Source organism: Ovis canadensis, chromosome 3 (genome assembly GCF_042477335.2).
Source record: "Ovis canadensis isolate MfBH-ARS-UI-01 breed Bighorn chromosome 3, ARS-UI_OviCan_v2, whole genome shotgun sequence".
In the NCBI taxonomy this organism is placed as follows: domain Eukaryota; kingdom Metazoa; phylum Chordata; class Mammalia; order Artiodactyla; family Bovidae; genus Ovis; species Ovis canadensis.
Genome location: NC_091247.1, coordinates 208,248,835 through 208,264,579, shown reverse-complemented (window position 1 = coordinate 208,264,579; position 15,745 = coordinate 208,248,835). Strand labels below are relative to the sequence as shown.

The 15,745-nt window shown below is 45.5% G+C and overlaps 1 protein-coding gene across 2 annotated transcripts in view; it reads left to right on the top strand.

Annotated features, from left to right (window-relative positions):
- The first annotated feature begins 1,223 nt into the window (after positions 1 to 1,223).
- The window catches only part of FAM234B (family with sequence similarity 234 member B), a 39,937-nt gene continuing 25,415 nt past the window's right edge, over positions 1,224 to 15,745 (top strand). The window contains exons 1-3 of one of the 2 annotated variants that reach the window (XM_069581276.1): positions 1,224 to 1,314; positions 1,434 to 1,551; positions 12,761 to 13,159. In XM_069581276.1, coding sequence (XP_069437377.1) covers positions 1,270 to 1,314; positions 1,434 to 1,551; positions 12,761 to 13,159 — 562 coding nt within the window. In that variant the 5' untranslated portion in view covers positions 1,224 to 1,269. Of the gene's footprint in view, positions 1,315 to 1,351; positions 1,552 to 12,760; positions 13,160 to 15,745 lie in introns of those variants that run through there. The other variant, XM_069581277.1, reaches the window with a different exon arrangement.

The following is a 15,745-nucleotide window of genomic DNA, read 5'->3' as shown; positions in this document are numbered from 1 at the left end:
CTGGGTTCGATCCCTGGGTCAGGAAGATCCCCTGGAGAAGGAAGTGGCAACTGACTCCAGTATTCTTGCCTGGAGAATCCCACGGATGGAGGAGCCTGGTGGGCTACAGTGCACAGGGTTGCAAAGAGTTGGACATGACTGAGCAACTTAACTAATTAAAGTATTATTAAATTTATTATTGTTATTTCATTGTCAAAAAGTAATAAATTATTAATAAAAAGGAGAGCTAACACAAAACACGCAGTGCCACACATGGTTCTGTGTGCTTTGCATGTCTCCATTTAATTCTCAGGAGGGCTTCCTTGTTGGCTCAGAAGGTAAAGACTCCACCTGTAATATGGAGGACCCAAGTTTGATCCCTGGGTGGGGAAGATCCCCTGAAGAAGGGCATGGCAACCCACTCCAGTATTCTTGCCTGGAGAATCCCATGGTTAGAGGAGCCTGCTGGGCTACAGTCCATGGGGTTGAAAAGAGTGGAACAAGATTGAAGTGACTCAGCATTCATGCTCATGCAAGCACGGCCTGGCTCCAGAATCTTCCCTCTGTCGACGTGAGTGATATTATATTTTTGTGTGGGGTAAAGTGCAGTGGAGATAACTGTTAGAATGCTGGGAATGCCCCCAGAGGACAGTCCTAAGACTGTTTCTCATGCAAATAAGGCAGTCCAAGTGAGAGAGCTCTTAGAACTTTTGTTTGCCACTAAGAAGTCACATCACCTTTATAGACCTTAGTTTTCTCTTCAGTAAAACATGGAGTCTCTAAGGTCTGCTTCAGTTCTAAGATAAATACTGTCTTCAGCATTCCTGGACTAAAATGCCTACCTCTTGGTGCCTGAGGGGAAGAAACAGGACTGGTCGTGCGTCCTTAGACCCTTCAAGCTGGAGGCTGCGGGGTAGGGTGCTGAGTGGATCCCTGTAAAGAACTGGTAACCAGAGATGAAGCTTAGAGCTCCAGGGGAAACCTCGCCTTTAACCTGAGAAACGTAGAGAAAACACACTTACTAGGTGCCTGCTGTGTGCTATGCGTTTTAAATAGATTATGTAATATCATCCTCACAATATGCTCCTGAAGTAGGTGCTATTATCTCCATATCTAAGCCGAAGCTTAGTCATACAAGTGACTTGCCCTAGATGGCCCAGCGAGGGATGCGGGCTGAATTCAAACCCGTCTGACTCCAAAGCCCAGGCGTATTTCACAACCCTTGCCTCCTATCTATTATCTCATTCCGTGCTCACTGCAAGCCCGTGGGCTGTATCAGCTCGCCATTTCATGGGGAGGGAGAGTGAGGCTCAGAGCGGTGACTTGACCTGCCCAGTAAGGCATCTGTCCCGGAGGGGGCGGGGTGGAGGGGCAGGAGCGCGCACGTGGGCGCGGAGGCGGCAGCGGGCGCCTCCTCCAGGCCCTGCCACGCCGCCCGGCTCCCACCTTTTCAGGTCCCGGCCCCGCGCACCTCGACTGCGAACTACACTTCCCGGCAGGACGCGAGCGCGCGCACGCGCACCGGGGCCTCCACCATGGCGACCGTGCTGTCCAGGGCGCTCAAGCTCCCCGGTAAGCTGCAACCTCGCGACCACCTCGCCCCCGCCGGACTTGGGGAGGTGAGGACTCCAGGCTCCCGGGGGCCAAGCCTATCGGAGTCTGGCCCCAACCCGAGCGGAGCTGCAGGCGCGCGGAGGCGAGACGGTGCAGCCCCCCCGCGGGCTGGGGTCCACGCGCCACCAGGGGGCAAAAGAGGCGCCCGGCGGGTCGGGGGTTGTCGGCGCGGGGCGAACCTGGGAAACGCGGGGGGAAGGACCCCGAAGGCGCGCCGGGATGGTGGCCTGGCGCTGCGGCGGCGGCAGCGGATGTCAGGGCGCGCGTCGCCGCTGTCCCCAGGGGAGGGCGATGAGATTAGCATCCTTTCCCGAGCGCCGCGAAGGACCTACAGGAGGGTCTCCAACTCTTCCGTCTTGGGCTGGACTGGGGGTTGGGGGCACGGGGGCGGCAGGATGGCGAGTGACCCCTTTGGAGCAGCTTCTCCATTTAATGACAACATTGATGCGGTGAGGTAGGTGGAACAGGTATTTCCCCTCCTAAAATATAAATTGTCAAATTGACTTGTCCAGGGTCGCACAAACAGCATAGAAAAAGCCTGGACTTGAACATGCGAGGTCTTCTGACTTTAGATTCTGGGCCTTGGGTTCCACTTGTTCAGCCTCGGGCTCTCAAGCCTGAGCATTTATGAGGATAATTTATTTGCACCGGTAAGTTGCAGGTAATGGACGGAATATTCTCTTAAGGAGGCACTAGTGGTGAAGTCAGAGCTAATTCAGTACTTGGGGGCAACAGCTCCAAGTTTTTGTTTTTCCTTTAAACCTCCAGAATGGAACTGTCCTGCTAGAAACTTGCTATTTTAATAAAAGTATATTTACTCTGCTCAAATAAATTTTAGATTTTAAGGCTTTAGAAAAATGTATGCTTTTATCTAAATAAGTTTGTTTGTTGTTTTTGATGTGGACCATTTTTAAAGTCTTTATTGAATTTATTACAGTATTGCTTTTGTTTTGGTTTTTTTTTTTTTTTTTGGCTGTGAGGCATGGGGGATCTTAGCTCCCTGACCAGGAATCAAACCTATACCCCCTGCGTTGGAAGGCAGTCTTAACCATTGGACTACCAAGGAAGTCCCACCTAAATACATTTTAAACATTAAACTATAAACTTTGTTTGCTGGTAAGTTGTTAGTGAGAAACACAGTTGCTTCCCTAGCAGGGGTAGAAAGGGCTGATTGGGTGTCTGGCAGATACCCAGTGGAAGGTCCCTGTTCTCAAGGAGTTTCCAGTCTGCTATATTGTGCCATGACTGACACTGGGTTGGTTGTGAATTTGATATGAATTTGCATTTCTGCCCCCAGATTTCATGACTTTAGACACTTTTTCTTTGCACATGGTCTCATTATAACTTTGGAAGGAACGCTGATCTCTCTATTGGAGTGTGTATGTAACATTGGAATAGAATGGGGATAACCCTTTACCTGCAGGATTTATTTTGAAGAGAGTAGCTGTGTATATCCTTAGTGTAGGATAGTGTCCTCCCATGGGCTTCTCAGGGGACGCAGTGATAAAGACTCCACTCAGGAGACTTGGCTTCGATCCCTGTGTTGGGAAGATCCCCTGTAGGAGGAAATGACAACCCACTCCAGTATTCTTGCCTGGAGAATCCCATAGATAGAGGCACCTGGCAGGCTGTAGTCCATGGGGTCACAAAGAGTCAGACATGGCTGAGCACACCTACATAGCATAGCATAGCTATCCTCCCAAGGGATAGTGGGATGTCAGACATATTTAGCTTTGTTTCTCCTTTTCTTTTAGATTCTTTCCCCCCTCGCGCCCCCTCTGAAGTGAAGTGAAAGTTGCTCAGTCGTGTCTGACTCTTTTTGACCCCATGGACTGTACAGTCCATGGAATTCTCCAGGCCAGAATACTGGAGTGGGTAGCCTTTCCCTTCTCTAGGGGATCTTCCCAACACAGGGATCAAACCCAGGTTTCCTGCATTGCCGGCAGATTCTCTACCAGCTGAGCCACAAGGGAAGCCCCTCGCCCCCTCACATATAGCTAATTGTCATTCTCAAAGGCTGGAAATGCGAAACAAAAAGTCTTGCTTTGGGAACTCTTGAGCTCTTTTGCATGCTGAGGCTTCATCGTTACTCCTGGACTATTCAGATGCAGTAAGTGTGTCAGCTGACCGGGTAGGGGAAGCACAGTCTGGTCCTGGACCTGTGTGTGTGGACGGCAGTAGGGCCCTGAGCACTCAGGTACTCTTGATACTTTTGGGTCCAGGTGATTGTAATTCAGTCGCTAAGTCATGTCCGACTCTTTGTGACCCATGGAATGCAGCATGCCGGGCTTCCGTCCATAACCAACTCCCGGAGCTTACCCAAACTCATGTTCATTGAGTTGGTGATGCCATCCAACTGTCTCATCCTCTGTTGTCGCCTTGCTCCTCCTGCCTTCAATCTTTCTCAGCATCAGGGTCTTTTCCAGTGAGTCAGTTCTTCGCATCAGGTGGCCATAGTATTGGGTCAGCATCAGTCCTTCCAATGAATATTCAGGAGTGATTTCCTTTAGGATGGACTGGTTGGATCTCCTTGCAGTCTAAGGGACTCTCAAAAGTCTTCTCAAACACCACAGTTCAAAAGCATCAATTCTGGGGTGCTCAGCCTTTTTTATGGCTCAACTCTCACATCCATACATGACTACTGGAAAAACCATAGCTTTGACCACACAGACCTTTGTCAGCAAAGTGATGTCTCAACTTTTTAATATGGTGTCATAGTTTTTCTTCCAAGGAGCAAGTGTCGTCTAATTCCATGATTACAGTCACTGTCCACAGTGATTTTGGAGCCCCCTCAAAATGAAATCTGACACTGTTTCCACTTTTTCCCCATCTGTTTGCCATGAAGTGATGGGACCAGATGCCGTGATGTTCCTTTTTTGAATGTTGAGTTTAGGCCCAGGAACAAAGGCTGTATGTTTTTTTTTAGGTGATGTGGGTCTTTCGGGTTTTATCCTCATGCTTTTGCTTTTCTCCCTCTTGCCCTTTCTCCCTTCTACCACAAATACAACTGTTAGCTTTTATATTAGATAGAAGTTGCTTTCTGAGAGCCCTTTTTGGGTACTCTGTAAGTGGGTGTGTGAAGCTGTCATCCTGTTTTGGCTACTGTATCATGTTACTTTAGTTAACGTCCTCACTATTTATTTATTTATTTTTTACACTGAGTATCATTGACATGTAACATCGTATTAGTTTCAGGTGTACTAATAATTTGATATTTGTAGATACTGCAGAATCACTACAATGACATCCTCACTATTTTTATGTGTAAGGACGCAGAATAGAATGGTGGTGAAGAGCATGAGAGCGACTTGGATTAATCCACTCTTTATCAGATTCTCTTTAACCTTTAGTTTCTTCATATGTAGTAATAATATTATTATGGAACCTTTCACTGTTAGCCACACAGTAGGGTTATTTGGCATAGTAAGAGATGGATGTTCTGAAGAAGTTTGTTGATCTTTGATATATGTTAATTATTCAGTAAGGGTCAGCCATTATTATCTTCATCATTAGCACCATGATCTGGAGAAGGCAATGGCACCCCACTCCAGTTACTCTTGCCTGGAAAATCCCACGGACGGAGAAGCCTGGTGGGCTGCAGTCCATGGTGTCGCTAAGAGTCGGATACGACTGAGCGACTTCAGTTTCACTTTTCACTTTCCTGCATTGGGCAAGGAAATAGCAACCCACTCCAGTGTTCTTGCCTGGAGAATCCCAGGGATGGGGGAGCTTCATTGGCTGCCGTCTATGGGGTCGCGCAGAGTCGGACACGACTGAAGCGACTTAGCAGCAGCAGCAGCACTATGATCTTTGCAAATGTGGTAACTGGAGGGAGGCCTGATGTAATGTGCTCATGGCCAGTGTCCATCAACCTGGTGAAGAAAGAACAGTCCCTGGGATGTCTTTCAGTTCCATATCCTTTCATCAAGCTCAAGATGGAAAGACGTTTGGCCGACATGCGTAGAATGCAGTTAATTAGTAACAGAAGGACAATGTGAGATTCATAAAGCAGCTGGTGGGGCAACTTATCTCTTAGAATATATATTTTTAGTTCATTTAAAAGTTTAAAGGTCAAACACTGAAGGGAATAGAAGAGCATAATGTTATTATAATGGTTTGTTTTATTATGTGTAACTTGGAATGATTCTGTGCCCTTGGATAAACTAATTCATGATGGGAGTGATTTACCTTTAGTTGCAGTAGAGTGTAGGCGATAGTCTGTGTAAAGTGTAGTGCATGTCACAGAGTAGGATACATTATAGTATGTTTTCCTGAAAACACTTGGGGCTGGTACACTTGCATCTCTTTCCTATTGATATTTTCCTCTATCTCATTTTGGGATTGCTGTTTGCCCAGCATCCTGTCTTTCTAAAAGTGACAGTCGTGGGAAGCTTATTTACAGTGATGTATTCTGAAATCGGGCTTCCCAGGTGGAACTAGTGGTAAAGAATCCACCTGGCAATGCAGGAGAGGTAAGAGACACCGGTTTTATTCCTGGGTCAGGAAGATTCCCTGGAGAAGGAAATGGCAACCCACTCAGACAGAGGAGCCTGGCAGGCCACAGTCCATGGGGTTGCAAAGAGTCGGACACAGCTGAGCGTCTAAGCACATTCTGAAATCAGTGTCCTCTCTTTATTTTCTGAAAACCTTTCATTGACTAAAAATGTGGGTGGTGGCTGAAATCAGCAGACAAGAGGTTGGTAAAATTCCCTGAGGTTTGAAGCATGGATTGGATGTTACTCCTCAGCCTGAGTATAACTTTAGGCAAGTGATGTACTATATATTTCACTCTTTTTCTGTGAATAGATAGAAAACATATTTTACTTAGGACTTCTGTAATTGAAACTTGCTGTAATAATTAAGTGGAAGGTTGCTTTTGCATGTTCTGGAAAAATACATATTAATAGTAAAAAAAGTCAATATTTATTTTCCTCTGTAATTTGGCCAAGCACTGGTTGTAATCTGTGGTCCCTTAAAGAAAGCATATGTGATCTTTTGTGCTTGCCTCTATATTTCAGAAATATCATGTCTGGGTCAGTTCTTGGATTTTGCGGTCTCATTTTCTTTCTTTGAGGATTTTTCCATATTGCCGCACTGTCATTTAGTAATGTGTTTTGCTGTGGAGAAGTCAGCCTGATTTTTGTTCCCACCGTTCGTGACTTGCTTCTTTTTCTCTTGGGCTGACTGCCACTCACAGGAGTCTGTCTTTGTCCTTGGAGTTCTTTGCCTTTACTAGGATATATTTCAGCATTGATTGCTCTGTATCAGTTTTTCTTGAGACTCAGTGGGCACCTTATTCTGCAGTTTCAGGTCTTGCTCTACGGCAGGAACCTTTTTCGTATGGGCTTCCCTGGTGGCTCAGATTATAAAGAATCCACCTGCAATGCAGAAACCTGGGTTCGATCCCTGGGTTGGGAGGATCTCCTGGAGAAGGGCACGGCAACCCACTCCGGTATTCTTGCCTGGAGAATCCCATGGACAGAGGAGCCTGATGGGCTACAGTCCATGGGATCCCAGAGAGTTGGACATGACTGAGCAACTAACACTTAACTGTAGGAGCTTTATTTGTATGTCTTTTAAATCATTTTTGGTTTCATTTTCTTTTCTATTTTCTTCTTCAGTTACATGTCGATTGGATCACTTTTGTCCCTCTATATCTGTCCTTTTCTTTCTAGTCCTTTTAAATACCTTGCTATTTTTCTTATGAAGTGCCGCGATAGTACAGCCTTCAAGCCAGACTGCCTGGGATTGAATCCTTGGACTATCACTTATTTGCTGTTTAACTATGGGCTGGCTACTTAAACTTCCAAACCTCAGTTTCCTCATCTTTAAAATGGAGATAATAGGGGAGGGAGGTGGGAGGGGGGTTCATGCTTGGGAATGCATGTAAGAATTAAAGATTTTAAAATTTAAAAAATAAAAAACTAAAAAAAAAATAATAATAAAATAAAATAAAATTAAAAAAAATAAAAAGCAGAGATATCATACTGCCAACAAAAGTCAAAAAAAAAAAAAATAAATAAAATGGAGATAATATTGTGTCTGCCTCAAAGAGTTGCTGTGATAATTTACTGAGCTAAGGCAGTTAAAGGGCTTGAAAGAGAGTATAGTAAGTGCGCAAAACTGCCAGCCCTTGTTATTTCCATTTCATCTCGCTTGATTTTCACAGTCTAACCTTAACATCTCTATGCTCTTTTCAGCCATTTAGGTTCTTTTTGCCGATTCCAATAAGGGGATTGTTTTATTGTAAGACTGTTTTATTCTTTTCTTCCATCATTTTCCCGAGTCCTCCTTGTTTACTTTTCATCTTCTCTGTTGAATCATCGTTTCTTCTTAGAAATGTTCTGTTTTTCCATGAACCCTTATTTCAGAGAAGATAATTGCTTGAATTTCTTGGATTCTAGGGGGAAGTATCTGTCACTGTTTCTTCTATTTTGTGGTTTCATTTGTCCAGCATGTGTTCTGTAGCTGGGTTTTTGTTTGCTGGGTTTTGTTATAATTTCTTTCTTGAATGTAGAACTTTGCAGTAGCTTATGGACTGAGTACTAATGACGGCTGTGTTCTGATTTCTATTCGTATTTAGATGGGCGGCTGTTTTACAGCCAGCTATTGGCTGCCTGGTGGGCAGAGGCTGAATGAATTTGGGCAGCTGAGGCTGGAACCTAATCTAGGCTGTCAACTCAAATTCCTTTCCCGCCAGTGCTCTTCCTTTGTGGAGGTTGCTTCATCACAGGCTGGCATTTGTCACGGGGCCTCAGAGTGCTGGTTCAGCATTTACTTCTGTTTCTTATTCTGCGTGCATGATCAGGCATGTCCGATTCTGTGACCCCATGGATGGTAGCCCACCAGACTCCCCTCTCCATGGGTTTTGCAGGCAAGGATAGTGGAGTGGGTTGCCATTTTCTCCTCCAGGAGATCTTCCCGACCCAAGGATCAAACCCGCATGTCCTGTGTCTCCTGCATTGCAGGCGGATTCTTTACCCTGTAAGCCCTTGGGGAAGTCCCTTGTTACTTGTGCCAGCTGTCAGTTTATTGACCCTGAGCTCCACGTTCACTTTTGTTGTCTCATCTGTAAACGTGGATCTGGACCCTTTAAATACCACGTTTGTCCTTCTGGGCTACAGCCTCCCCATTCTAGGATACCTTTTGGATTTCTCTTCCCAGATTTATATTTACTTTCCTTTCACTGTTTAATCATTCTCTGCATGAAACTGTCCTGTTTGAATTAGTGGCTGGTTTCTGTCTCCTGATTGGACCCACACTGTCCAAAAAAAATCCGCCCCTTGAGAACTGCCAATGTTACCTTTTCTAACCTGTCGCACTGCCAGCCTGCTTCTTGTAAAGAGAAAAGCTCGTTCTCTTTCTTCTTCAGTCTTATCTTGGCTGTTCACGCCATGGTGTTGAATGAGGCTCACTGATGCTTCTGGGACCCCCAAGCTTTGTCTTTCTGAGGAGAAGATTATTTGGTTTGGCTTTGTATCTGGGGAACAAGGGAGGCAGCGCAACTGATTGGTTAGAGCCATGGATTCTAATCAAATTGCCTGAGGTTGAATCCTGGCTTTTCTTGTTAATTCTGTGATCTCAGGCAACTGACCTCTTTATATTTTAATCTTCTTGTTGATAAAATGGGGATAATAATGACACCTACCTCCTGGAGTGGTTGTGAGGATTAAATGCGTTAACCCCTGTAAGCGCATGGACCAGTGCCTGGCATACTAGCTCTTAGTACATTTCCATTGGTCATCCATGTCGTCACTATTATTAATTCCGTGAACTCGGCTCCTTGCTGGAGACCTGAGATGTATGTCCCTATTCTTACTATACTCCCTCAGTTGGATGCAAGTTTCGCTGCCTTTGGCAATGACTTTTCATAAATTACAGTTTGGGGATGTGGCTGTTTCCTTTTTTATTCTTTTTCTATTTTTGTTTCTTTTTCTTCCCCTCTGGTGTTAGGGAGAGACTGACAGAAAGGCCATCCTTTGCCTTCGTTAACTAGCAGCACCTAATCTTTTTAGAGGGACCAGTTTGACAGAGGCTTTGATTTTCAAAGAATGCTTGTAATTTATAGATTTATTAAAAAATTTACAAGTCTCTGCAGCATTTGCAGTCAAGTTCTCTTCTTCCCTGTGATAGTATATCATAAAATGAAAATGGATTTCCTTTAAACTGTTTTATTCACTAGTATTACAGTCATAATTTCACTTTGGGCAGAGATGCTGTTTTAGGCTGTATTTGTTGCGGGCTGGAAACTGACTAGGAAGATGGAATTCAGTTAGTGTCCATGCTGAATTTTTCACTTGATGCTAAAAATCATGTAATTGTAGGACGGCTTGAGCGTATGTAGAAAGTGCTTTGGAGTTTTAGTTGAATCAGGTGTTGCATCAGTGTTAGCTGAATCAGTGATGGGACGACCAAGAAAGCTGGCCTGATCCTAGGTGGTGGTGGTGGTTTTTCAGTCACTAAGTTGTGAGTCTTTGTGACCCCATGGGCTACAGCACGCAAGCCTTCCCTGTTTTCCACTATGTCTGGAGTTTGCTCAGATTCATGTCCACTGAGTTAGTGATTCTATCCAACCGTCTCATCCTCTGTCGCCCCCTTATCCTCCTGCCTTCAGTCTTTCCCAGCATCAGGGTCTTTTCTGGTGAGTCAGCTCTTTGCATCAGATGACCTAAGTATTGGAGCTTCAGCTTCAGCGTCAGTCTTTCCAATGAATATTTAGGGTAGATTTCCTTTAGGATTGACTGGTTTGATCCTAGTTACAGGTTTTGAATTGTAGTGGCCCGTCTGCCCTCCCCTGGTCAGACTGCACCCCTGGGACCATATTCAGGTCTGGGAATTGTCCTTTGAAGAGCATGGGCATGTTGTGTCCAGAGGAGAGGGACCAAGGTGTCATGGACGCTTGAAATAATGCTTCTTCAAGTAATGGGTTGAAGAGGTAGAGATATTTAACCTGGGGATGAGGAGAAGGGATGAGGGCAGAGAAGAGATAGAATACCAACAGTAATAACAGAAGCTGAAATTTACTGAGCTTGACTCTTACGTCAGCACCGAGAACCATGTGTGTATTATTTAATCCTCATGACAGTGGCTCATTGGTAAAGAATCTGCCTGCCAGTGCAGGAGATGCAATGCAAGAGACACAGTTTCAATCCCTGGGTTGGGAAGATCCCTTGGAGAAGGAAATGGCAACCCACTTCAGTATTCTTGCTTTGGAAATTCCATGGACAGAGGAGCCTGGTGGGCTACAGTCCATAGGGTCGCAAAAGAACTGGACACGACTTAGTGACTAAACAACCATAATAAGCCTGAAATAAAGGCATAAACTCCTCCAGTTGCTGGCACTTAGGGCAGGGGGCGGCTTGGGAGGAGGAAGGTTTAACCCCCCCACCCCCGTAAATGTCCGCCTCCTGCCACCCCAGTAAAGATATGGTCTAAATAAAACTGGGGTGCTTATTGTGTAAAGCAGTGTCAAGACAAGTCCTCCATCTCCACATGCCTGCTAGATTCCACCACTCCCAGCTTGCAGGATCAGAATAGCAATTTTCAGGTAACCACTGTTTATTGAAACTTGTACTGAAATGGTGTTAGACTCTCAGGAAGGTTCTCAAAACTAAGTTTTTGGTAAGATGTCTCCAGGTGGCTTTCAGCATTTGACTTTCTTCGTGGTTTGCATAGAAACAGTTGTCTGCTAAGTCGCTTCAGTTGTGTCTGACTCTTTGGGACCCCAAGAACTGTAGCCTACCAGGCTCTTCTGTCCATGGACTTCTCTAGGCGAGAATACTGGAGTGGGTTGCCATTTCCTCCTAGAGGGTATCCTCCCGACCCAGGGATTGAACCCGAGTCTCTTACGTCTGCTGCGTTGGCAGGAGGGTTCTTTACCACTAGTGCCACCTGTGAAGCCCAGAAGCAGCTGCGAAGTCGCACATGTTGGCCTGTGAGGAGCGGTGTGCAGAGAACAATGGTTCAGAAAGTTTAGAGGAGTCATGGGACAGATTGGAACATCACCACCCTAAGAAAATCAAAGGAAATATACACATTAGGTGTATGCAAGGTGTTCTTTGGAAGGACTGATGCTAAAGCTGAAACTCCAATATTTTGGCCACCTCATGTGAAGAGTTGACTCATTGGAAAAGATCCTGATGCTGGGAGGGATTGGGGGCAGGAGGAGAAGGTGACGACCGAGGATGAGATGGCTGGATGGCATCACCAACTCGATGGACGTGGGTCTGAGTGAACTCTGGGAGTTGGTGATGGACAGGGAGGTCTGGCGTGCTGCGATTGATGGGGTTGCAAAGAGTTGGACACGACTGAGCGACTGAACTGAACCGAACTGAACTGAAGGCCCATGGAAGAGCCATGGTCTTTTCGTTACTGAGAATCACACAAACTAACAGAACTTTTTTAAAAAAACTAGTATTTGAAGTTAGCTATTTTCTGTTTCTTTTAGAATGTTCTTAAACTCATGAAAGTGATAATTCTAGAACAGCAGTGCCCAACCTTTTTGGCACCAGGGACTGGCTTGGTGGAATACTAGATCCCTCTCATGGGCTGTTTACGGTAGGGTTCGCACTCTTATGAGAATCTAATGCCGCCACTGATTTGACAGAAGGCAGAGCTCAGACAGTGATGTGAGTGATGGAGTGTGTATGTGTGTGTGTGCACGAGCGCCCAGTCGTGTCTGGCTCTCTGCAACCCAGTGGACTGTAGCCTGCCAGGCTCCTCTGTCCGTGGGATTTCCCAGGCAAGAGTACTAGAGCAGGTTGCCATTCCCTTCTCCAGGGGATCTTCGTAACCCAGGGGTTCCTTATCTCGTGCATTGACAGGCAGGTTCTTTACCAGCTGAGCCACAGGGGAAGCTGAGTGATGGGGAATGGCTATAAATACAGATGGAGCTTTACTTGCTCACCCACCTCTTAGCTCCTGCTGTGTGACCCGGTTCTCTGTTGGGGAGCCCTGTTCCAGAGCACTGTGATTTTCTTTCTTTTTCTCCCCCATCCTTTCCCCTGTATTGCTGGCATCTGTTTTTATAGATGGCTCCACGGTCCAGGCTTATCAGCCTAGACCTGTTCTGTTCTGTGTGTTCTCCTAGGTGTTTCCAGTTTCCATGTGTTGACTGAAGGGTCTTCCTTGCAAGCCCCCTTGACCATCTGGCTTTCTGTCTTTTCAGGAAAGAAAAGCCCGGACCTGGGGGAGTATGACCCCCTCACACAGGCCGACAGTGATGAGAGTGAAGATGATCTGGTGCTTAACCTGCAGCAGAAGAACGGAGGGGTCAAGAACGGGAAGAGCCCACTGGGGGAGGCACCGGAGCCCGACTCGGATGCCGAGGTTGCAGGGGCTGGGAAGCCACGTCTCTCTGAGGTCACCCCCGAGGGGTACCCCTTGGAGCCCCTGGGGGCCCTGGAGCAGAAGGCGGCCTCCTCCGTCGCGTCCTACGTGCGCACATCTGTCTTTCTGCTGATGCTGGTGGTCTCCATGGTCCTAGTGCTCGTGTGTGCTTTCCTGATCCCCTGTCCCCCCCGAGACCTGCACAGCACATGGAGCCGCCACCTGGGTCCCCAGGGAGGTAAGCGGCTGGGGGGGTAGGGTGGGGGGTTTCAGTCTGTAAAACTCCATCGCCTGTCATTCTGGAAAGTGCCTGATGACACTGAAAATTTCCTTCAAGTCTTTACATGTTAATGCATGTCACCTACCATTTCTCTTGCTGTGTGCAGAGACGGTTTGGAAGTTAAGGTTGGACATAAGACAAAAAGATGGATTGGTATGGTTCCAAAATCTTGGGAGGATGGCTGGCTGTGTTTCTACTGGGGAAGGTCTTATTTGGATGCAGAGAGAAGAAAGCCGTGGTTTGCTGGGATCCAGATGTGCAGCTGAGGCTGGATCAGGGGAGGACAGAGCCGGGGGAAGGAAGATTCACAGAGAAAGCGAAGCTCCCATCCCGGCCAGGCCAGAGGCCATGTAGGGCTCCTGTAGGGCACTTGGGCAGTCGCTGATCGTGGAAGCCCGGTCTAAATTGAATTTTCTAATAATTTTTTAAAATTTATATTTTATTGAAATATAGTTGATTTGGGGGGCTTCCCTGGTGGCTCAGAGGGTAGAGAATCTGCTTGCAGTACAGGAGACCTGGGTTCAATCCCTGGGTCGGGAAGATCCCCTGGAGGAGGAAATGGCAGCCCACTCCAGTATTCTTGTCTGGAGAATCCCATGGACAGAGGAGCCTGGTGGGCTACAGTTCATGGGGTCACAAAGAGTTGGGCATGACAAAAGGAATAACAGTTTCACCTTCATAGTTGATTTACAATGTTGTATTAGTCCCTGCTGTACAGCAAAGTGATTCAGTTTTATCTATATAGCTTCTTTTTTAGATTCTTTCCACTATGAGCTATCATAGGATATTGAATATAGTTCCGTGTGCTCTACAGTAGGACATTGTTATTTATGAAATAATTTCTTTTCCAGAAAAAAGAGAGTTGCTTTGTTGCAGTAACTTTTTTTTCCTGCTCTTAATGGTTGGAATGTTGCTACTGAAGTAATTCTGGCTATTTTGACTCATTTTGGAGCAAGTTTCTTTATTTTTTATTTTTATTATGTTTTTTATTGAAGGAAAGAGTCTTTAAATTTTACAGTGCTTTACAGTTTTCAGAAGTTTCTCGCCTGTAGTTTCCTATAATCCCATAATAACCGCTTTTAAAAAAATCCTCCTTGTTGCTCTGCCCATCTTTCCTCTTAGCCACTGGTAACTTTTAGTTTGTTCCCTGTAGCTGTGAGTCTGCTTCTTTTTTTGTTAGAGTCACTGTTTTGTTGTATTTTTGAGATTCTACATATAAGTGATCCTGTACAGTATTTGTCTTTTGTCTGCCTCATTTCATTTAGCATAATACCCTCCAAGTCCATCCATGTTGCTGCAAATAGCAAATTTCATTTTGTTTATGACTGAGTAGTATTCCATTGTATATATGTATGCATATTTGTATACAAGGTATATATATATCTTTTCTTTTTAAACTTCTTATTATGTATCAGGGTATATAACCAATTAACAATGTTGTAACAGTTTCAGGTGAACAGCCAAGGGACTCAGCCATACCTACAGATGTATCCATTCTCCCACACCCTCCTCCCATCCAGGCTGCCACATAATTTGAGTAGAGTTCCATGTGCTGTATCTTTATTGAGATCCTTGTTGGTTATGCACTTTGAATATAGCAGTGTACCACATCTTAACTTTATCCATTCCTGGCGATGGACACTTAGGTGGTAAAGCAGGTTTCTTTAACACAGCTTACTCTGAATCAGGTCTGGAGATCCCATCTAACTGTTAGTGTTGAGTGCTCCTGTCTCTTGTAAACTGTACCAGGCAGAAGGGGCTCAGAACACACAAGCCCAACTGTGGCACTTTGGCGGATTGGCTGTTTTGTGTTGAAGGCGTTTGAACAACAGCAGGTGCAAGAGGGCCGCCGACCTTCGAGCCTTCCTAAAAGCAGGAGATGAAACTCCCAGGAGAAAGACGCTCTCCCTATAGCAGGAGAAAAGAACAGTCTTATTACCTGAGATTGAGGCCGAGAAAAATCTGTGTACGTAGACCTTATAATTCCCCACGTGTCCTTCACCTCCTCACCTTATCCCCCTCTGTCCACCAAAGGGTTCCACTGTCCTGAGTTTCCTGTAGGTATTCCTTTACTTGTGTTTAAAGTTCTGCCACATAGATTTGTATCCCTAAATGATCCACCCTTTAATTTTGCCTGTTTTTGAGCGTCATATAAATATAATCATGCGGTCTTCTGTGACTTGCTTTTTTGTTCAGCATATTTAAAGAAAATATTTGAGGTTTATCTGTTATCAATGTACTGTCACTAGAGTTTCTTTATTTTCACCAGTAATTTTCCATGGTGTGAATATCCCGTGATTTAGCAATCCATTTTACTGTTGGTGAGCATTTAGGTGGCTTCTATTTTTTAAAAGTAAATAATACAAAAAAAAAAAAATTAAGTAGTACGACTACCCTGGAGAAGGAAATGGCAACCCACTCCAGTATTCTTGCCTGGGAAATCCCATGGACAGCGGAGTCTGGCAGGCTACAGTCCACGGGGTCGAAAAAGAGGTTGGACACGACTTAGCCACTAAGCAGCAGCAGCAATACCGCTAAGAAGAT